Source organism: Gigantopelta aegis, chromosome 8, assembly GCF_016097555.1.
Source record: "Gigantopelta aegis isolate Gae_Host chromosome 8, Gae_host_genome, whole genome shotgun sequence".
Lineage (NCBI taxonomy): Eukaryota > Metazoa > Mollusca > Gastropoda > Neomphalida > Peltospiridae > Gigantopelta > Gigantopelta aegis.
This window is the reverse complement of record NC_054706.1, coordinates 10,234,999-10,259,721: the sequence shown is the minus strand read 5'-3', so window position 1 is coordinate 10,259,721 and position 24,723 is coordinate 10,234,999. Positions and strand designations below refer to the sequence as shown.

Genomic DNA, 24,723 nt, shown 5'->3' with positions numbered 1-24,723 from the left:
TGAAGCATTTCTTGTTGCATTTGTTTTTGAAAGGGGGTGGGGGACGGGACGTAATCCAGTACTAAAACGCTGGCTTGATGCGCTTGTCGTTCTGGGATCGATCCCCGTCGGTGGGCCCATCGGGATATTTCTTATTCCAGCCAGTGCACCACGACTGGTACATCAAAGGCCGTAGTATGTGCTATCCTGGCTGAGGAATGGTGCATATAACAGATCCCTTGCTGCAAAAGGAAAAATGTAGCGGGTTTCCTCTCTAAGACTATATATCATAATTACCATATTTGACATCCAATAGCCGATGATTAATAAACCAATGTGCTCTAGTGGTGTCGCTAAACAAAACAAACTTTTTTCCTCCTAGAATGTAATTTCATTAAAACCATTGTGAAACACACATCCATATGCTGATATACCAACTGTATGAACAGTACTCCAGATGGCATCCTCCGTGTGACCAGGGGCGGGACGTAGTCAAATGGTCGGTCTGTGATCGACCCCCCTTCGGTGGGCCCATTGTGCTGTTTCTCATTCCAGCCAGTGCATCACGACTGGTATATTAAAGGTCGTGTTATGTGCTATACTGTCTGTGGAAAAGTGTATATAAAAGATCCCTTGCTGCGTTAGGAAAAATGCAACGGGTTTCCTCTGATAACTACGAGTCAGAATTACCAAATGTTTAACATCCTATAGCCGATGATTAATTAATCAATGTACTCCAGTGGTGTCGTCAAACAAAACAAACCGTACGACCACAGCAACTATACTACGTCCCATCATTCTGTAAAAATGTTTTTTTTTTTTTTTTTTTTAAATTCCCGTTTGGTTTGACGTAAAAAGAAAGGTCAAAGTGTTTTGGAAACAACAAAAATGTACTATTTTTGTGTACAATTTAGAAAACAATCAGCTCAGAAATAAATAACTTTTATTCCTTACTACATCAGAGAACTATTATGAAAAAAGCTTAGTACTACATGTGTATTTATTTCCCAGTCAAAACCTAATGAGAAATTGTCTACATGATGATGTTTAAAATTTGTTCATGAAATACAAATACAAATAAATATAAATTAAGTAAGGTTTTTGTTGTCTTTAAATATCATGAAAATGTTTTCTGTATTTGGCCGCTATAACATGTTTGTAATTGAAGTCTACACGTGTTACATATATCAATAATGGGGTCATCGCATAATACGTCGTCATTTTGTTTTTATGCAGGTTGTTTGAATCATAATAAAACTGAATGATAATTTTGTTTTAGTCAAGAGGACATTGATTATTAATCATCGGCTATTGGATGTCAACCATTTGGTAAGTTTCACACATATTCTTTGAGAGAAAACCAGCTACATTTGTTTCTATTAGTAGCAAATTACTTTTATATGCACCACCCCACTGACAGGACAGCACATACAAAGGCTTCTGATATTCCAGTCGTGATGCACTGGCTGGAACAAGCAATAGTCCAAAGGGCCCACCGACAGGTATCGACCCCAGGCCGACATCACATCAGGCGAGCGCTTTACCTCACGTATGTGTCGTCATTTCTCACTAACTAGGTCTCAAAGATGTGTAGGTGATTCAAGCAATACCTTTAGTGTATATTGTTTAAAATTATATTGTGCAACATACTTACGTGAGAGTTATTTGAGGCGGAGACACTTCAACGACTTTTATGGCTTGAATTGCTACTGCTGCCCGAGTATCCTTGGTAATATTTGCTTCAAAAATAGACCATCCATCTAAGACTAAGGATGATGCAAGAACTGAAATTACACCATCTGATGGCACCAATATATTGCAGGAAGATTTTGCCCTGTAGGTAGTATCAGTACTATGTGGTACAAAATAGCTATCCAAGTCATTTTCGACTACCTGATAACAATTCCAGGAAAACGAAAGATGGTTTTCCTTTCCATAACCAATGACTGGATCATAGGAGTTGGATACAGCATCTAAAGAAATAACAACATTTTTCCCTACAACTCGCTGCGTGCCCCCTGTTAGTTCAACCACAAGTGGAGGATTTATGAGTTCAACATACATAAAGTCTTCTATCGATTCCAGTTTGGTTGCAACAACCGTCAGATTGCAGGTCAGTCGAAACGTGCCAGGTCCAATGCTTGAGATAGCCAGGTCATACACATTTGCATTTGGGGTAAGAACATTCAATTTTCGCCATACAGTGGGATCAGTAATGTCTTGTTCTTCAACAGTCCATGTGTATGTGATGTCGGTGCTGTTTTGACACTTTGCTGTGAGTTCCACCCGTCCCGAGATGGCAGGAATAGATGACATGAATGCTTTGAGCGGTGTGTTTACAGATCGGTAGGTGGTTTCAAACATTGTGCCAGAATTAAAACAGTCACTGAAAACCTGAATTGTAGCTGTCAATGTCTGACTAGTGAAGATGTTTGAACACGTTACCGAAATTGACCGCTCCCCTTGTGTCTCGTATGTATATGTTGGTGCAATGACCTCTGGAGCATCGCTGGTGAAGTTAACGTTTTCGCTGGTCATATTAACGTCATCGTAGTTGAAGTAACATGTTAAATGTATCAGGAACGCGTCGCCGTTGTATACTAGTTTTGGTGCAAATGGACGCAAAAGTACAGCATTTGAGGATACAGGCCATGTTATGTTCTGGACGACATTCTGAATCGTGATGAAATTTTGAATGGAAGAATACTCTATACCATTATCAGTAGATACTTGGATTTGTGGTGCAAACACCCCGCCTAATGCAAAGACGTGATTTACAGACTTCTGTGATAAACTTTGAGAAAATACAAATGTATCAGTGGTTCCATCCCCCCAACTAACGTCAACATTAGCAGATGTTGCAGTTAAGTATTTAGTTATTTCAAAGTTAAACTGCTTCTCAGAAACCAATCCAACATCTTCTGCTGTAACCATCGTGATTACAAAAGCTCCCATTCTGACATCAAACGACTTCGTAGCTGCAACACCTGCATATGTTATCTTGACAGAACCGGAGTAATTTCCTCTGTTTGAGTAGGTGTGTTGTTTAGAAAAGCTAACCATAGGATTAACCTCTTCAGGAGTAGAACCATCAGCAAAATCCCACAATAGACTGACACCATTGGGAGGAGTTGTCAAGTCATACAGCTGTAGCTCAACCTGCAGCAGCCCAGACTGACTCTCGTTGTGTAGGTTAACACTACTGTACGATACATTGAATGTATCAGCAGTGACCACAATTGCATGGATGGTGGTCGTGAGGACAAGACTGCTTACTAGGTTGCTGCAGTTCAGAATCACTTCGTATGTTCCAGCTGCTGTGTAACTGTGTTCTAGTCGAAGTCCAAGGCCAGTGTCGTCATAATCAAACTCAGTGGAATCATTTGTTAGGACGGTCCCATCTCCATAATTAATATCACAAGTGACATTGGTGGGTTTTGGAGCAGTGCTGTTGGAGTTTGAAAAGATTATATATGTAGCGATATCATCAGGAATAACATACGTTCGTTTTGGATTAACCTGGAGGTAGCTGTCTGGTATTCCATACTGGACATTCAGACACAGGTTCCTGAAAATCATATAGAAGTCGTTGAATGCTTTAAAAGTAACTACATATTGTCCCGGTGCATTGTAGTTGAATGACGATGGTAAGATAATGTTGCTATAGGGACTGGCCAGGATAGCAGGATCTATTTGATTTAATGTGGTCGACTCAGCGAAGTCAATAGCGTACAAGAAACCTGAAGGTGGTGGGTCATTTATCTGAAAGACAGGATTGTAACCGACTTTGAAGTTGAATTCATCAACTGACAGGGTTACATTAAGAACATCCCATACATAGATATCCACTGTCTTTGATAACTCTGTGCCAAGTGGGGATAATATTGTTACTGTAACAGAGTAGTTCCCTTGAATCGTAAAAGTACAAGGAAACGTTTTAAAGTTTCCAGGAGATATAATCAATGCGCCTGTAAAATTAGATGTATCACACGGCATGATGTTAATTGTCAAGGTGCCCATTGAAACATTAGCAGTTGGATCCAGGTTGACAATGAAACTGGCGCTTTCAGTTGTCTGTAGAAAGGGTTTTTCTACATCGATAGTCAATCCATTTAAGTCATATACGACCTCAACGTCAAACGTTTCAGACTTGTTGCCAGCTGGATTTGAAGCAAACACATTGATTGTGTAATTCCCAACAGTGTTGAATATGTGCTCGGCTTGCAGATAATTACAATCCTTATTCATGGCAAAGGTTTCGTGAAAATTGATGCCGACAAGGACGTCAGTTCCTTGGGTGACGTTAACCGTGACCATGTAGGTAGAACCTACAGCAACTGTTGCGTTTCCCCATTCAACTATTAGTTCATCAATTCCAACAAGTGCTATGAGTTCAAAATCTCGGACTACAGCATAGCGCTGGTTTTGTGCTTCGAAATGAACAGTGTAGTTTCCCGGTTCTGTGTAGTTGACACCAGTGAGGTCGATAGGACTGTACGAGCTGTACAGTATGTCTTCATCGCTGTTTTCCCTAACAATGCCATTTCCAAAATCAATTTTGTACAGAAATCCAGATGGTGGAAGTCCATCTATAAAGAATGAAACTTCTTCGTTCACAGCCACATAACTGTTGGGTAAACAGAGACTGATATTTAATCTATCCCAAACATATATGTTGAATGTATTAGAGACGCTGCCTACAGCGTTAGTAATTTGTACTTCGATTGTGTAGTTACCCTGAATGCTGAAAGTCCAGGGTACATTTTGACTCCCTCCCGGGCTGATGGTCAATGGTGTCGAGGTGTTTGAGCCATTGTCGCAGGAAAGAAATATAGTGACGTTGCCCATTGAGACCAGTGCATTACTGTCCAGATCAATTTTGAAGACAGTATCCTCTGTCGTTTGCAATGTCGATGGACTTGTTTGCGTTACCGTGAAGCCGTTTGGTTTGTACATGACTAAGACAATCATGTTGCTGCTGCTGTTGCTGATATAGTTCGAAGCCATTACTGCAAGGTTATATGTTCCAGTCTCATTGTATGAGTAAGTGACGTTAGTTTGAAGATTATTTCCATCACACGATTTCAACATTCTGATGTTTTGTTCCAAGTCTACGGTAAACAAAACGTTGGTTCCACTGTTTACCGCAGCCGTTAGAGCAAATTCTTCATTTGGAATCAAATACCTATAAAAAAGACATAATGATGAACATACTGACCAACACACAGCAGGTAGATGTAAGACAAACATACAGGATATCTGAAAGACTGGGGCGAAAGCAGTAGACAGACAGGATATATGATAGACGGGGATAAACACAGTAGACAGACGGATTATGCGACGTCGCAAACGGATGTGACACAAGCAGACAGACAGGATATCTGAAAGACAGTAATGAAGGCAGGCAGACAGGCAGGCTATCTGGCAGACGGGAATAAAATAAAACAGTAGACAGACTGATTATGTGACGTCGCAGACGGATATGACACAAGCAGACAAACATGGTATCTGACAGACGGGGATTAAAAATGTAGACATACGGATTATGTGACGTCGCAGACGGGTATGACACAAGCAGACATACAGGATATATCACAGACTGGGACGACAGCAGACAGACAGGCAGGCAGGATACCTGACATACGGATATAAAAATAGGGAGACTGGTTGGGTATCTGACAGACTGGGATGAAAGCAGGGAGACTGGTTAGATATCTGACAGACGGGGATGAAAGCAGGGAGACTGGTTGGATATCTGACAGACGGGGATGAAAGCAGGGAGACTGGTTGGAAATCTGACAGACGGGTATGAAAGCAGGGAGACTGGTTGGATATCTGACAGACGGGGATGAAAGCAGTAGACATGTAGGATATCTAACAGATGAGGATGAAAGCAGGCAGACAGGCCGGGCATTATATTTCACAGACGTGATTGAAAGTAGCAGACAGACAGGACATCTAAGAGACGGTTATGAAATCGGTAGATAGACAGGTATGAATGCAGTATACAGAGAAGAAAATTGACATATGGGTATGAAGCAACAGATATACTAGACATACGACTTATCTCACAGGCGGGTATATATATATATATATATATATATATATATATATATATATATATATATATATATATATATATATATATATTTTATATATATATGAGACAGTAACCTCATTTATTATTTATTTAATGATAATAATAATAATAAATATACTACTACTATTACTACTACTAGTACTACTACTACTACTACTACTACTACTACTACTACTACTACTACTACTACTACTACTACTACTACTACTGCATACTATTACTACTGTTCCTATTACTACTACTACTATTACTACTACTACTACTACTAATGCTACTACTAATACTATTACTAGTACTACTACTACATACTATTACTAATGTTCCTATTACAACTACTATTAAACTACTACTATTAGTACTACTACTACTATTACTACTACTATTACTACTACTACTACTACTACTACTACTACTACATACTATTACTACTATTCCTATTACTACTACTACTATTACTACTACTACTTCTTTTTCTACTACTACTACTATTACTACCCCTACTACTACTACTACTAGTACTACTACTACTACTTCTACTACTACTACTACTACTACTACTACTACTACTACTACTACTACTACTACTACTACTACTACTACTACTACTGATAATAATAACGTTGACCAGTTTCCATGTAAACAAGAAACAAACCCAGAAGAAATATCCGCCTGAAACCCAACAAGCTGAGTTTCAACGATAAACGTCAGAGGAAGCGTGTAGATGTCTGATCCCAGTGTGACGGTGATGTTCACCCAGTAGGTGCCTGGTCCAGAGAAACTAGTACTCGCGATCTCATAGCTAGAAGAGCCCTGACTGATGGGCTTCTCTATCAAATTCCCAGAGTCAGCAGCAAAGAAAATGAATCCTGGTAACGATTGGGCGTAGTCGACATTGATCGTAGCTTTACATGCAGTACATGACCCATCCTCCATTGCTACATAGCCATCATCATGGCCTGTTATGGTGACTCCTGTCAATTCTGCAGCACCAATTCCTGAATAAGACGAAAATTAGTATATACGACAGCAGATCTTATGTATAGTAAGCACATACATAAGCTCTACAGTTGTATGTGAGGCAAAGAGATAGCAGATAGACGGGATATTTATATACGCTCATGCGTGTGTGCGTGTGTTTATATATACATGTTTATATATATACATGTATATATAAACACACGCATATATATGTTATTTAGTTTGTGGACGGGATGTAGTTTAGCATCCCGAAGGATCGATCGCCCTCGGTAGTTTTTTCCAGTCCCTACCCGTGCTCCGTGTCTGCCACATCAAAGGTCGTGGTAAGAACTGACATGTTTTTATGAAATGTCACACAAATTATCTCTTCTTAATATACAAGATCGCTTACTGCTTTTAAATTCAGTACGATACAATATATGGCGAAATCGAAGGAAGAAGAACTGTTTTATTTAACGACGCACTCAGCACATTTTATTTACGGTTATATGGCGTCGGACATATGGTTAAGGACCACACAGATATTGAGAGAGGAAACCCGCTGTCGCCACTTCATGGGCTACTCTTTTCGATCAGCAGCAAGGGATATTTTATATGCACCATCCCACAAACAGGATAGCACATACCACGACCTTTGATACACCAGTCGTGGAACACTAGTTAAAACGAGAAACAGCCAAATGGGCCCACCGACGTGGATCGATCCCAAAACGACCGCGCATCAAGCGAGCGCTTTATCACTAGGTTACGTCCCGCCCTGGCGAAATCGAGTTTCATCTGTAAATTATTAAGCAAAGTTTTAGTTAAAGTTTGTTTTGTTGAACGACACCACTAGATTCCATTGGTTTATTAATTATCGGCTATGGGACGTCATATATTTGATATTGTTGACACATATTCTTAGAGAGAAAGCCTACATTTTCCGTTAGTAGCAAGGATCTTTTAAATGTACCATCCCACAGACATGGTATCACATATGACGACCTTTGATATGCCAGTCGTCGTGCCTGGCTAGAACGATAAATACCCCAATGGGCCCATCGACGGGGATCGACCCTAGACCAACCGCGCAGTTCTAGAGAAAGAAAGAAATGTTTTATTTAACGACGCACTCAAGACATTTTATTTACGGTTATATGGCGTTAGACATATGGTTAAGAACCACACAAATATTGAGAGAGGAAACCTGCTGCCACCAAAGAAAGAAATGTGTTATTTAACGACGCCACTCAACACATTTTATTTACGGTTATATGGCGTCAGACATATGGTTAAGGACCACACAGATATTGAGATAGGAAACCCGCTGTTGCCACTTCATGGACTACTCTTTTCGATTAGCAGCAAGGGATCTTTTATATGCACCATCCCACAGACAGGGTAGTACATACCACGGCCTTTGATATATCAGTCATGATGCACTGGCTGGGACGAGAAATAGCCCAATGGGCCTATCGTCGGGGATCGATGCCACACCGACCGCGCATCGAGCGAGCGCCTTTCCACTGCGCTACGTCCAGCCCCTCACTCTTAAAGAGTCAAAATAGCCATCTTGGCACAGGCGTTGGAAGCGGGGTTGGAAGGTTGCGGGCACTGACTCCAAACTCTTAAAGATAATACATGTCCCCCTCCCTCTACACAAGAAGGCGAATAGATGAATTTCTGGCTGATGTAACGATTGGCATCGTCTTACGCCAAATAGATGTCATAAAACAACCATTCCTGTCCTTGCAGTTCCATAACTCGGTACGCGACCCTAAAGCCATTTCAAAATACACAATTAAAATTAAATACAAAGAAAACAATGGACTCCAGTTTCGTTTCACTGGTGCAGCGACAGAGATCACCATTATTGTTTAACGCTTTTAGAGTGGATGTGAAAATAACTCCTGCACGTCTAATATTGATGAAATACTATCTATGGTATACTTTTCTGAATAGCATCCAAGCGGGACACAATTAGTGAATCAGCGAGCGAAAACTTTAAATATTGATGGAGACTACAAGAACAAATTCGATGAACGTGGTAGTTTTCATTTTCCTAAGAGCAGAACATTCATAAAACATATGCGTATATTATTGTTTGAATCGTGTCGGATACAAATGAAAGGAAACGTGTTTGTCATACTATTGAATTTCAATAGGTGTCTTCGGGAATGGAATAGAATTAATACAACATGAAAGCGCGAACAAATTGTATTAAAACACATCTAGATTGGTGGGTGCCGTTTGAAACGGGAATTAAATTAGAATGTTGTTAAGGCTGTCGTAAAATATATATTTGTTTCATTGTAACTCGATCCAGTATTTTAGAAATAGATCGATCCGTGTTTAAAAAAAAAAAAAAATTATATTGAAATAAAGGAATGAATAAAAAGAAGATGATGAGGATGAAGAAGAATAAGAATACCAATATAAATAATAAAAAGAAGATGGCAAGGACAAAGAAGATACAGAAGGAGAACTAGGAGGAGGAGGAGGAGGAGAAAGAGAACAGGAACAAGAAGGAGAAAGAAGAAATAAAAGAAATAAACGAAGTAAAAGGCGAAAGTTAGACAGGTTATAAACAACTATATATGTATATATATATGTATGTATCTCTCTCTCTCTCTCTCTCTCTCTCTCTCTCTCTCTCTCTCTCTCTCTCTCTCTCTCTCTCTCTCTCTCTCTCTCTCTCTATATATATATATATATATATATATATATATACTACTACTCAAAAGAATTTAAGGGTCAAACATTTATAACCAAATAAGTTTCAGAGTGTATTAGATTGATGATGTAAACTACACCAAATTTTTTATTTATTGTTCCATATTTACAAAAAACCACAAATAAACGTCACTGTATACAAGAAAGTCACATGACATGCTGTCAAAGTTGAAGGTTGTCAAACATGGATTTTACACATTAGAACATTCGTTTAATAGTGTGTGAATCCACCCCTGGCGCGAATACACTCGACACATCGTTGCCTCATGCTGTTGATCAGACGTCTGAAGAACTCTTGGGGAATGGTCTGCCACTCTGCCATAAGAAGTTGACCCAGACCATGAAGGTTGGCCGGAGGGGCATGGTTATCCCGAACTCTCCTGCCTAATTCGTCCCAGGCGTTCTCTATTGGGGCCAAGTCAGGCGAATATGCTGGCCAATCCATCCTGGCGATACCTTGTTGTCTGAGAAAGTCCGTTACCACCCTGGCGCGGTGGGGTCTGGCATTGTCATCCTGCAGAACTGCCCCGCCGCCAATCTGCTGAAGGCCTGGGAGAACCAACGGCCGGATAATCTCATTCAGATAGCGGATTCCATTCAGATTGCCATCCACCACATAGAGGGGGGTCCTGTGGTGGATAGAGATGCCGCCCCACACCATGACACTGCCACCACCGAACCGGTGACGTTGTCTAACGTTAACGTCAGCGAAGCGCTCCCCAGGACGTCTGTAGACACGGACCCGACCGTCGTTGAACTGGAGACTAAACCTGGACTCATCAGTGAACATCACTCGACCCCACTGAACACGTTGCCACCGCAGATGAAGCGTGCACCAGTGACGTCTGGCCGTTCTGTGACGTGGTAGGAGTGGTGGTCGAACAGCCTGGCGACGGCAGCGTAGATTATTGGCTCTCAGACGATTGCGTATGGTTTGATCAGACACTCGAGTTCCAGTCGCAGTCCGCAGATTGTCACGTAATCGGCGTGCAGTGGTTGTGCGTTGACGTACAGCCATATTGGTGATGTAGCGGTCCTCTCTATTTGTAGTGCTTCGGGGTCTTCCCGAACGTGGACGATTTCGAACAGAATTCGTTGCTTGGTACCGTTGCCACAGTCGGCCAACATTTCTTTGCGTATTGCCATCCTGAAGCCAAGCAATAGCCCTTCCTCGATCTTCGATAGTCAGTTGAAGTCGTACCATTGTCGAATTTGGAGTGTGCACCGTACACGAACGCAAGCTCCAATTATACGGAAATTCAGCATTGGGGACATGGAATGCACGTGCAAAGCGTGCAAATGAAGCCCTTTATGAAAAAGCAAGTTATGGGCACTTAGCAAACCTTTCGCTTTCGCCCTAATTTACGTGCAAATGTAAGCATGTTTTCGCCATTAGAACTAGTCGACAGTGTCAATGACAGTGGATTTTAATTCATTTATGGGTGGCTTAGACCCACTTTCGTCAAAATGGAACAATACCATGCGTGACATTATGGTCTAGCTAATATAACTGACATTCAGAAAATAATGTCGAAAATATCGTCTGACCCTTAAATTCTTTTGAGTAGTATATATAGTTATTTGAATTAATATAATATATTTTTCACTCTAATAGTGTTGTGTTCAAAATAGATCAACCAGTGTTGTCTTCATGGACTACAAAAATAAAACAAAAATACTATGACTAAATAAGAAACTCATAAAGTTCAGAGCGACCGTACATGTTTGAGAACCGCATCCTGGTTATATCACTGGATCACACAATTTTATTACGGTTAAAAAAATTAACGATTACATTTGACATTTATCTAACATTATGCACACAAAAACCCTGAGCAACAAGCGTAACGATAGAAGACTAACGAAGAATAATAAATCGATATCACCATGGATTGAAATACACAAAACAGTAAACGATGCAAACAAATTTCCTAAAAATTGACAACCTAATAACCCAACAACACCCAAACTATTACTGCGGTCAACATAACAACACCACTAGAGCACATCTGCTAATGGATTTCAAAGACTTGATAATTCCGAAACCCGCTACATTTATAGATTAGCAGCAAGGTGTCCTTTATATACACCTTACCACTGACAGAGCAGCACATACCACGGGTCTTTGATATCTAGTTGTGGGCACTGGGGCGGGAGGGAAAAAAAACCCCCAATGCGTCCGTCTTGGCGGTTCGATTCTACGACCCAGACGATCGTTTTACCGACCTGCCTAAAATCAGGACAAGGAGTCCGAGCATTACTCCCATAGGAGATACTCAGACGCTCAACTATTTCGAGCCATTCCCTTTGAAATATCAATAATAGCTGTCTCATATGTCACGGACCTCGACGGGCGGCCCAGAGAGCTGAGATGTGTGTCCAGGTGTGCCTCGGTGGCGTGGTGCTTCAAGCCAGCGGCACTAAGACGTGTAGGTACCGGTGTCATATACCGGTGTCAGGGGTTCCTATCCACCAGAGTTGAACTTTTAACAGCTCAATGAGAAAATGTAAAGCTACTATTTCAAATTCTCCCTCACTAAAAACTAACAATTAACCAACATTCATTACATTTCAACTTATTTTCGTGCTTATATACAATTAAGGTTCAAGCACGCTGTCCTGGGCACACACCTCAGCTATCTGGGCTGTCTGTCGAGGACAGTGGGTTAGTTGTTAGTTGGTTAGTTAGTGTTTAGTGAGAGAGAAGAGGGGGTAGTGGCCTTACACCTACCCGTTGGGTCCTTAAGAACTCGCTCTTGGCTGGAGCCGGTACAAGGCTGCGAACCATGTACCTACCAGTCTGTAGTCTGATGGCTTAACCACTGCGCTACCGAGAAGTCGCGGGCTGTTAAATGCCGTGCGAATCGCTACAGTAGGTTCAAATCCTGTCAACTGACACTACGTACTTTTAAATATTCCATTTATTCCGTCGTTGTACCATGCAGTTATGAATTATGTAACACTGCTAAACTAAATAACGATTTAAAACATATTAATTTAAGTAACATCCGAAATGTCACCCCCTCCCCCCCCCCCATATTAATGAAAACATTTATTTGTTATTTTAAAGTTTGTATTGTTTAACGACACCACTAGAGCACATTGATTTATTAATCATCGCTATTAGTATAGAAAAGATGTTTAACGACACCCCATCGGCTATTGGATGCAAAACATTTGATAATTTTGATATATATTCTCAAAGAGGAAACCCGCTACATTTTTCCATTAGTAGCAAGGGATCTTTTATATGCACCATCCTTCAGACAGGAAAGCACATACCACGGCCTTTGATGTACCAACCGTGGTGCACTGGCTCAAACGAGAAATAGACCAATGGGCCGCCGACGAGGATCGATCCTAGACCAACCGCGCAACAAGCGAACGCTTTATCACTGGGCTACGTCCCGCCCCTTATTTGTTATATAACCGGCCTCGGTGGCATCGTGGTTAGGCCATCGGTCTACAGGCTGGTAGGTACTGGGTTCGGATCCCAGTCGAGGCATGGGATTTTTAATCCAGATACCGACTCCATATCCTGAGTGAGTGCTCCGCAAGGCTCAATGGGTAGGTGTAAACCACTTGCACCGACCAGTGATCCATAACTGGTTCAACAAAGTCCATGGTTTGTGCTATCCTGCCTGTGGGAAGCGCAAATAAAAGATCCCTTGCTGCTAATCGGAAAGAGTAGCCCATGTAGTGGCGACAGTGGGTTTCCTCTCAAAATCTGTGTGGTCCTTGATCATATGTCTGACGCTATATAACCGCTATTAATTGGATATAATTTTGTCTAATCTTTATTTTCATTGGTTAAATCTTCCAGGGCAATATCAGTTTTGATCGGACTGGTGGAACCGTCTCAGAGCAATATCACTATTTACGGAAGGTCATGTGACTATATATATATGTATATGTATCTGTATTGTGTGTGTGTGTGTGTGTGTGTGTGTGTGTGTGTGTGTGTGTGTGTGTGTGTGTGAATGAATGTAAGTATAAACCATCGCTTCTTCCACTGCATCATGGAAAGTGTGTGTGTGTGTGTGGGGGGGGGGGGGGGGGGGGGGCATATGCCCCTCTTGCCACCGCACTTTTTACGCCAGTGCAACGAGTTTTTATTTGTCATTCCATAATACTCGTTCCATCCGGTGTCAATGAACAAATCAAACTTTAACTTTTTTGTCAGAATTTCCTACAGCCCTGACTATTTTATTAAAAAAATATGTTTTGTAACTTAAAACATACACATCCACTTATCAAACCGTGCTTAGGAGAAAATAAGCCAACCACCCAACAAATCAGCCAGCCAGATAGCCTTAAAATGTGATGGGGGCCCTTAATCAAACATTCGGGTTTTTTCATTGCAAAACTTAGAATATTGATACATTTTGTGCATTGCATATCGATCGTCGCTAAACCGAGAGATCATACCGTAAACACGAGAGCACGAACAATTATTAATTTTCCATATAGGTATCCATTTTCAGAATAAATCAATTGATTTACTGTCCTAATGGGCAGTAACAAACAACAGTGCCATTTGATAGCTTTTATGCGTTGGTCTTTCTGTAGTATCACAGAATTATATATGAATAAACAATAAAACCGATACATAAAAAAGTACTTACAAAGCAATCTACTCTTATAAAGTGTTTTCCACCATTAATTTACTATGGCTGCAAAATGATTATAGTTAACATCAGCTATGCGCAATGCTCAGTTCAAAATGATGAATGTTTTACCTGCACAAATGCACGTCCCCCCCCCCCCCCCCCCCCCCCCCCCCGAAAAAAGGTAAGTTGATGCCGAGATTCGGTATTGATGGCAGATAACTATTTTGCGATGACTATAGAAAAACAAAATGAAAGAATGAAAAACAAAGTTTGTTTTGTTTAACGACACCACTAGATCACATTATTAATCATCGGCTATTGGATGTCAAATGAATGGATATTGAACGACAATCCATCATGAAAAACTCATCTGCTATTGGGTGTCAGACTATGGTAAATGCAAAAATTAAGTGACGAACAACATCAGTATACAAAATCATGAGGTTAATTAAAGCACAGTGTAAAACTATAGAAAAAAAAAGTTTGGGGGTGATCAAACGGGTGAAACATGATAACTTGCTGGGAGTGGTTAGTCCAGAACCGACTACCATAGGTTTTTGTTACTTCCAACATTGCGTTTCACACCCAACAACCGATGTATTGTTCGAGCTGGGGTGTCGTTAAACACTTATTCATCCCAACATTGACTCTATCTCTGCACAGTTTGTAGCAACCTATTACAGCAAGTGAGAACCTAAATACGGCTAAATTCTTCTTGACGCATGTTTTATCAAATTAGATTCTTGTTCAATAGATTATTGATCCCACCACTCTTGCTTAGTGTGGTGCTGATATCATTTATTAAACTACCCTAAGCGACAAATTTGGCTTATTTTTTAGGATTGCAAGTTATAAAGTTATCTTGTGGGTAGATAAAATAAATAGGTGCAAGTTTTGAACACTGAATACACGATCACAAGTAGGCAGGGGAGACACAGACAGACAAACACAGATATACATAGACAAACACAGACAGACAAACAGACAGACAAACAGACATACACAGACATGGTGACAACCCAATTAATCAAATAACACCATGTGTCACAAAATAGCAAGACTATGTCACTGATATTGTTTCATATTCCATTGAATATAATACAGCAGTCTTTCAACTTATGTTAACACTATTGCATCTGTTAATCTTCCTTTAACATGCAAAGTTGTTGTTTGTTTGTTTGTTGTTGTTTTTTTTGTTTTTACAGAAATCCATTTGAACCTTTCAAACACCCTGATAATCTACAGGGCATAATAATAATAAAACATATTTTATAAACTTACAAATTCCCACAATTGGCTCAGTTCCCAAAACACAGACAACAAAAAGGGTGATAGTGCGTCACCTTGCATCAGTCAAAAAGAAGAAAACTGAGAATGGGGCTGTCACACGTTAAAACATTCGTACATTAATTTAAATACCGGATAGAATTTCTAAATTGTAATTTGCAGCTTGTTGCATTATCAAATTCTTTTCTTTAATAAGCAAAACAGCAATACAACTTGTTTTTACTTGCCATTTAAAAAAATTACATCAACAGAAAATAGTGCGGAGTGCCAAGAGAGCAATAGATCTGCCGTAACCAGGTTCAGAAAATAAACTGTCACAATGTATTTTCATTTAACATTTAATGAAAATAGTAAAGGTTGTTTTGGGTGCTAACTTTAGTGTCATGTTTATTATTTATGCATTGCGGCTGTTGGTTTACAATCAATAACCATGTCCAGTATATTTCCCCTTGACCTTCCCCAGAGGTATTTGTCGTTTGTCATGGAACACAATGCTGCGATACGAGCCAGTTCAGATACCAGTTCTAAAGAGATATGAAGTGAAACGTATTGTGAAAATTATCAAATATATTTCTGGTGTAGAAAGCGAAAACCATCATTGTCATGTACAACGAACAAAGAAGCCGTTAATGTATACAATAAGTATGATTTGGATGCTACAGTGAGCGCGTACATGCGTATATATATTTGAAAATGTTTTTGTGTGTCCTTGGTTTCTTTATTTTGTGTTTGGTTATTGCTTTGGGTGAGTGTGTTATTTTCTTTCATGGTCTCCAAAAAGTAATTCCTAGGATTTACTTTTTCAAACTATGATTTCAGACACACAATATTTAATCCCCAAATATCAGCAACTATGAATGTTAATTTCAATATTCCGGTACCTAGTGCGAGTTTAACGATTCAATGGGTAGGTGTAAGACCACTACACCAACTTAACTCTCACTAACCACTAACCGCTAATCATCTGTTCTGGGCAGACAGCCCAGATAGCTGAAGTGTGTGCCCAGTACTCTGTGCTTGAACCTTAATTGGATATAAGCACGAAAATAAGTTGAAATGAATGAATGAATGTTCCTGTAGATGTTGTTATAAGTTCTCTCACTGTATTTGCCGTTTTGCCGACTTTGCCTTGTGCTAATATAGAATAGAATAGAATAGAATAGATGTTTAACGATACCACAGCACGAAAAATACATCAGCTATGGTAAAATAAACAAATATATATATTTTTTACTTAACGACGCTACTAGAGCACATTGTTGTTTTTTATCTTATCATCAGCTATTGGACGTCAAACATATGGTCATTCTGACACTGTTTTTAGAGGAAACCGCTGTCACCACATAGGCTACTCTTTTACGACAGGCAGCAAGGGATCTTTTATTTGCACTTCCCACAAGCAGGATAGCACAAACCATGACCTTTGTTGAACCAGTTATGGATCACTGGTCGGTGCAAGTGGTTTACACCTACCCATTGAGCCTTGAGGATCACTCACTCAGGGTTTGGAGTCGGTATCTGGATTAAAAATCCCATGCCTTGACTGGGATCCGAACCCAGTACCTACCAGCATGTAGACCGATGGCCTAACCACGACGCTACCGAGGCCGGTATAAACAAATAAAGTGATGATCTACAGCAATATAAAAATTCAAGAATTAAATAAAAACACAGCGTAAAGAACTGTGCGAAAATTACAAATATCACAGATAGGTAAAATTAAAATTTATAATAAAAATCAGTATCTCGAAGAAATTGTAATAGAAGAAGATTCCATCACATTTCGTTGTCCAAATATTATATCTTTTCTAGTTTCCTTCAGATGCTTACACTCCACCAAAATGTGGCGCACCGTCAGAATACACTGACTGTGCTCAAACTGAGGTGGAGGATCCTGCTTCAAGATAAATGAATGGGTTAAGTATGTATGACCGATGCGAGCACGACACAATACTATTTTGTGCTAATATAGTCAGTCTCAGGGCAATACAACTGACTTAAAACCTATAACAAGGCAGACATGTAAACCTCTTTAATAAGATGATTAAAACTATATTATTTCATTTTTATTAGTTGAGCAGTCAGAAGCTATTACAGGGACGTAACCAGTAGTGAAGCGCTCGCTTAATGCGTGGTCGGTCTAAGATCGATCCTCATCGGTGGTCCCATTGGGCTACTTCTCGTTCCAGCTAGTGCGCCACGACTGGTATATCAAAAGTCGTGATATATGCTATCCTATCTGTGGGGCTGTACATATATATTATCCTTTGCTACTAACGAAACAATTTAGCAGGTGTCCTCTCTAAAACTATATATCAAAATTACCAAATGTTTCACATCCAACTGTTGATGATTGATAAATCAACGTGCTCTAGTGGTGTTGACCAACAGACGTTTCGCAGACTGGATTGCTAGTCGGCCACATTGGAATCGCAACAAGTTTATTGAACATTTCGGTGTATAACATGTCCAAAAGTTACTGTAGCATAAACAAAAACTAATACTGCCCCGCCACCTTCCAAAACAAAACAAACCCCCCACACAAAACCAAAACACAAAACAAAACAAAACAACCCCCCCAACCCAAACCAAAACCCACAAAACAAAACAAAACACCCCCCTCACAAAACAAAACCCACAAAAAACAAACACCCCCCCCCCCCCACAAACCAAAACCCACAAAACAAAACAAAACCCACAAAACAAAACAAAACAACTACTAATAAAAAACTTATACAACCCCCCTCCTAAAAAAAGAAGAAAAAAGACCCCCACCCAAAACAAACAAACAAATAAAACTATAAAATAAACTAAAATAAAAATAAAAATAAAATAAAATAAAATAAAATAAAGTAAAGACCCACAAACAGCAACAAACTATTTAATAGATATTTATTAATAAGGATATTTTATATTAAATATGTAACTCAATGTTAATTCATGGTCAGCCGAAAAACTAATTGCAAACATCTAACATGTCAATGAAACTGACAAACTAACCCATCCTGATTGTCATTTCAGATTAACAAGAACTGTAGTTTACAGAAATATCATTCAAATAATTTTTGGAGCGAAGAGAATATTTAAATTAATTATAAAGAATGTATGACGCTAAAATAAACACCCTATTTCCAATGGTTCGAAGGTTCAACCCTAACCCTAACCATAGGTTTAGTAGTCCTCGGACTATTGAGCCTTTGGGCCATGGAACCTTTGGACTATAGAGCGTTCCCCATTTCAAATAGCTTCTCTCAGCAATTCAATTGGTGCCCTGCGAATGTTGTTATCATTTTAATATTAGTTACACATGCGGACAAGTAAGAGACTGAATATCCTGCAGAAGTTAATGCAGTACAATATTAGTTATATGTTCACTGACAGTCAAAAGTGCAAAATATTAGCAGTAGCTAGGCAACGCATATTAAATTCAATATGATCAACGTAAAATATATAAAGGTCGAGATTGCTTATTCTCATTAATTTCATTAACGGATTATTTTATATTTGTTATCGATAACTACAATAAAACTGTTGAAAACAGTCTGCATAGGGAATAGAATTACACAATATAAGTTGAAAAATATACCCTCGAGTATTGTAATTTCGAGACAGTAAAGTTTGACTTTATCAGAAGAACCAAATATCGAAATTGATACACATGCCACCTACCTGCACCTATATACGTTTATGGTACTGTAAAATACAAATGAAGTTAATTGGAACACAATATAATTGGGATTAGTGAAAAAGAGGTGAAAACTGCACAGCAATCAATTTGTTCTCGTTTTACGTATTTTTAGTTCCGTGAAACTTGTTTATAAAAAATATTTAAATGTCTTTTTTTATTTTATAAGCAAAATAACGTTTGAAGCACGAATGCGCTCGTGAATATCACGAAAATCGCCATCTTGAACTTAAAATATTCTTGATTTTACAATACTTTGCCATATATGCTGGAACCGACATACCTGTTTATTCTAGTCACTCAGTTATTTTAATGAGGCAAGTGGAGAATTGATGTTAGTGGTCTATCACAGATGATAAAAGTCCATATTTACTCAAGTTAAAAAAGAGGTTGTGACTGACAATTCTGTTTATTGCAGGAAGCACTTAAGCTCCATATTTACATCACACAACAATGTTCAGGAACAACTTTATCATTAAAATTTAGAAATATATTTAAACATAAATTCCATTCCTTTATTTATAAAGTTTACTATGTTGTTGTTTTAAATAGAATCTTAACGACAAAGCTGTTTTCTTGATCAAAATCGTACCTCCGCACAAGGCAGAGTCGAAAGGGCATCGGTAATGATTATTTTCACGAATTGCTGTAAGGTGTTTCTTCTACGGGAATACTGTCACTACCCAGTACATTACATCCTTACGTCGTCATTAGAAACATTTCCACTCAATGTACTAGTAACTGTCGTCATTTCGGACAGTTTTAAGACACATATGAATGACAGACTGGTAACAAAATTGCCTTGTCCATTTTTGTAGCATCATATACTGGCAGTTAAATGGCCACTAAATTGAGGATAATAAACGAGTTACCAGTTATTATAAAATGTATGTCCCTCGTGAAATAATGTTCACTTGTCACTCGCAAAAGCTCGTGACAAGCGAAATATATTTCACTCGGGACATAAATTTGATAATAACTGGTATCGAGTTTGTTATTTTATTTATTACCCCAGCTACTTGTTTTGTTTTGTTTTATTTTCGATATACATCGGCTACACGTCCATGTAAAATTCAGGGTATTTTAATCACGGTTCACAGATAATTTTCAAAACCCCAAATCTACCATTTTGCAATTCAAGAACACTGTCATGATATCACACCTTTTCTATAAACAGTGTACTGCCCACCAAGTCCCTAGTTCTAGGTTGAAAACATTGATGAAATGGTAACCTTTCAGCTTTTGAGACGACGGTCTAACCACTAGATTGTTTAAAATTATTTGGTTTGCCTTTTAATTACACACTCACCCCCCTCCCCCAAATATGAAGAAAATATGTTTCTTACAAAAACCTCGACGCGTATGTAGTTGCGTCGCTACTGGTAACCAACGAGTGGATTTTTGATACGCCCGTATTCCGCGTTCTTTGCCCGCGTCGCGTCAAACACTCTACACATACCAGACTTTTTGCTGAATGCTTGCCGTCGTGTTTTTTTTGGTTTTAAATCAATAAATATATATGTAAAAGTATTCACAAACTGAAATATTAGTGTTTGCATCATAAATAAGTACAAGTTTCATGTAATACTCTCCATTCTTTAATGTTTAAACCCACCCCAAAAACAAGAACAACAACAACAACAACAACAGCAATAACAACATCAACATCAACTACACACAATAAAAACCCCAACAACAAACAAACAAACAACCAACAAAAAACCCCAACACAACCCATCCCCCCCAACCCCCCAAAAAACAAACAAAAAAACAACGAACGACAAAAACCACCACAGCACCCCCCCCCCCCCCACCCCAACAAATCATTAAAGGGACATTCCTGAGTTTGCATGCAAGATGCTTCCGACTAACAAACTATTTCTACGATCAAACATACATATTAAAAAAAAAAAAATTGTTTAGAATATCAGTGTCTGTATATTCAATGTGTTTCTGGTCGTCTTAATATTTGTAAGAAGCCCACACTGGATTTTGTCTTCAAATAATTTCGTACGAACGAAACAAAATTATTTTAGAAAATAAAATGAAATTTAATCTAGTACAAATATTAGAACCATCAGAAACACGTTTAATGTGCTCTGGTGGCGTCATTAAATAAAACAAACTTTACTTTTTTTGATAATATTAAACTTTTGCCAGAAATATATCGTATACATTCTGAGGATACATGATCATTTTGATATTGGACGTTTGTAAGAAATACTTGTTACTGAATCCCCAGGTAGTCTGATCATTTTGATATTGGACGTGTGTAAGAAATACTTGTTACTGAATCCCCAGGTTGTCTGATGATTTTGATATTGGACGTGTGTAAGAAATACTTGTTACTGAATCCCCAGGTTGTCTGATGATTTTGATATTGGACGTTTGTAAGAAATACTTGTTACTGAATCCCCAGGTTGTCTGATGATTTTGATATTGGACGTTTGTAAGAAATACTTGTTACTGAATCCCCAGGTTGTCTGATGATTTTGATAATATTGGACAATTGTAACAAATATTTCTTACTGACTGAATCCACAGGATGTATGAATTATTGTAATAAATTGGACTTTTAAATAAATATATCTTACTGAATGCCCATGGTGTATGATGATTTGAATAATACTGGAATATATCTTACTGAATAATGTTTATAATATTGGACTTTTTAAAGAAATACATCTTACTGAATTCCCAAAGTGTATGATGGTTTCGATAATATTATATTTTTTAAATGAATAATCTTGCTGAATCCTCATTATGTCTGATAATTTTGATAATACTGGACTTTTCTATTCTAAGATATATATCGTATGAATCCCCTGGATGCATGATGATTTTGAAAATACCGGACTACTCAGGATGTACGATGGTTTTAATAATATTGGACTCACAGTTAGTTAGATATCAGTGGTATACGCAAGTACTTATCTCGAGATAAGATTTGAAACGTATATGTTGTTGTGGGCTGGACATACTTTTAGATGACTATACATTGAGAATATATTTTACGTACTTCGACAAAAGAAAAAAATAATCAGTTTTAGACAAAAATATATAAACATTTTATTATTTAGTGTTAAAAGATGTTTCTAAGTTCTTGCGAGAGAGAGGAGATATATACACACACACACACACACACACACACACACACACACACACACACAGAGAGAGAGAGAGAGAGAGAGAGGAGAGAGAGGGAGAGAGAGAGAGAGAGAGAGAGAGAGAGAGAGAGAGAGAGAGAGAGAGAGAGAGTCTGCCACCCTCACCTCTTTCAAATTATCTCAGGAATGTCCTTAACTATGCACGAAAACACCTTATTTTAGAAGGTGACATAAATGATTTTATTTTCATTTTTCAATTAACTGAATTTATTGGTTTGTGACACTGAGAAACCATGATTGTATCAAACACCCTCTACCCCCAACCCAATGCAATGCCCTTACCTTTATTCAGTAGGAGGATGCCCACAGCTAACAGCATAAAACTGTTCTTGGAAAACATTTTACTGTGTCGAGCCGAACATCCTTCGAGACAAACAGTATTCGACAGACTGAGATCCGAAACACAACACAACAGCTTTGCGTCTCTTTTCCTTTGTGTGGATTAATCAAGTTCCAAAGAAAATTATAAAAAAGGGTAAAATGTCTATAACAGCGTGACAAACAAACTTGATCTATTGGTGATATTAAAAATTTAAGTAGAAACAATGCGTTGATCAATACATGTCATATTCGTAGTTTCAACAGTGATCCACATGACAGAGCCCGCACGAGTTGGTCTGTTGGTCACAATGGAGCCACTGATACTTACTTGACAAGTGTTCACAGTCTGGGACATGTGACGTAAAACGAGAGAATTGTCCCAGTGTAATCAATAACATGGATAATAGCAAAACTAACGGACAGGAAAGAGATGTTTTAATGACAACTAAGCATATTTTAAAATTAACTGGATAGAGAGAGAGAGAGAGCGAGAGAGAGAGAGAGAGAGAGAGAGAGAGAGAGAGAGAGAGAGAGAGAGAGAGAGAGAGACACACACACACACAGACAGACAAAGAGACACAGAGAGAGACAGAGACAAAGAGAGACAGAGAGACAAAGTATGGGTCCACCGTGGAAATCAGCACGCAAGAGAAAATATATACTATGTATGTGCATATACCCGTCTGTCTCTCCCCCACCTCTCTCTCTCTGTCTCTCTCTGTCTGTCTGTCTTATATTTCTTTCTCTGTCTGTCTGTCTGTCTGTTTCTGTCTCTGTCTGTCTCTGTCTCTCTCTGTCTCTCTCTGTCTCTCTCTCTCTCTCTCTGTCTGTCTGTCTGTCTGTCTGTCTGTCTGTCTGTCTGTCTGTCTCTCTCTCTCTCCTCTCTCTCTCTCTCTCTCTCTCTCTCTCTCTCTCTCTCTCTCTCTGTGACAATCCAACAGACAGGTTATCTCTTACCACGGCCAAGTGGTAAAGCGCTTGCTTGATGCGCGATCGGTCTGGGATCGAGCCCCGCCTGTGGGCCCATTCGGACATTTCTCTTTCCAGCCAGTGCACCACCACTTTCCTATCCTGTCTGTAGTATGGTGCATATAAAATATCGATTGCTACTAATTTTAAAATGTAGTGGTGCTGATTTCCACGGTGGACCCATACTTTGTCTCTAAGACTATAATATGTCAAAATTACCAAATGTTTGACATCCAATAGCCGATGATTAATAAATCAATATGTTCTAGTGGTATCATTAAACAAAACAAACGTTTATAGGCAGACTCAGTATATACTGATCAACAAAATAAACTCAACTATTAATTTAGTTTTATTTAAAATTATTCAGCTTGAATACCATTAGCTTTTCTGTCGTTTAGAATTATACTGAATCAAATTAAAAGCTTCACAACCGTTTCATCTTGGCTAATTAGCAACTATGACAGAAGAACGTGTTAAATAAGATTTTTTTTTTTATTGTATGACGTCCAAAGAAAGAATAGGAATAAATGTTGAGTCAAACATCGGCTCGATGCGCCCACAGCATTTGTCAAAATCACACCCCTGCGCGTGCTGTAACCTCACCGTGGTGCAGGGGTGTAACATTCTCTTTCAGAATGGCCAATACAGCACAGATTGAAATTTTGAGTAAAAGTCGGTATCTGTCTGTGATATTTGTATTTTTGCCCAGTTCTTTACACTGTTTTTATTTAAATCTTGAATTTTTATATTGATGTTGATCAACACATTGTTGTCGCATTTACCATAGTTTGACACCCAATAGCCGATGTATTTTCGTGCTGGGGTGTCGTTAAACACTCATTCATTCATTCGTCAAAATCACAGTCAGTCAAAATGGTAATTCACAAGCAGGGTCGTCTGATGAAATCACAG

The 24,723-nt window shown here is 38.9% G+C and overlaps 1 protein-coding gene across 1 annotated transcript in view; it reads right to left on the bottom strand.

The window, feature by feature from the left end:
* Positions 1-22,929, bottom strand: part of LOC121379459 — a 62,951-nt gene extending 40,022 nt beyond the window's left edge. The window contains exons 1-3 of the mRNA XM_041508101.1: positions 22,801-22,929; positions 6,732-7,074; positions 1,634-5,164 (exon numbers count right to left, since the gene is read on the bottom strand). Coding sequence (XP_041364035.1) covers positions 1,634-5,164; positions 6,732-7,074; positions 22,801-22,858 — 3,932 coding nt within the window. The 5' untranslated portion in view covers positions 22,859-22,929. The remainder of the gene's footprint in view (positions 1-1,633; positions 5,165-6,731; positions 7,075-22,800) is intronic.
* Between the last annotated feature and the right edge of the window lie 1,794 nt (positions 22,930-24,723).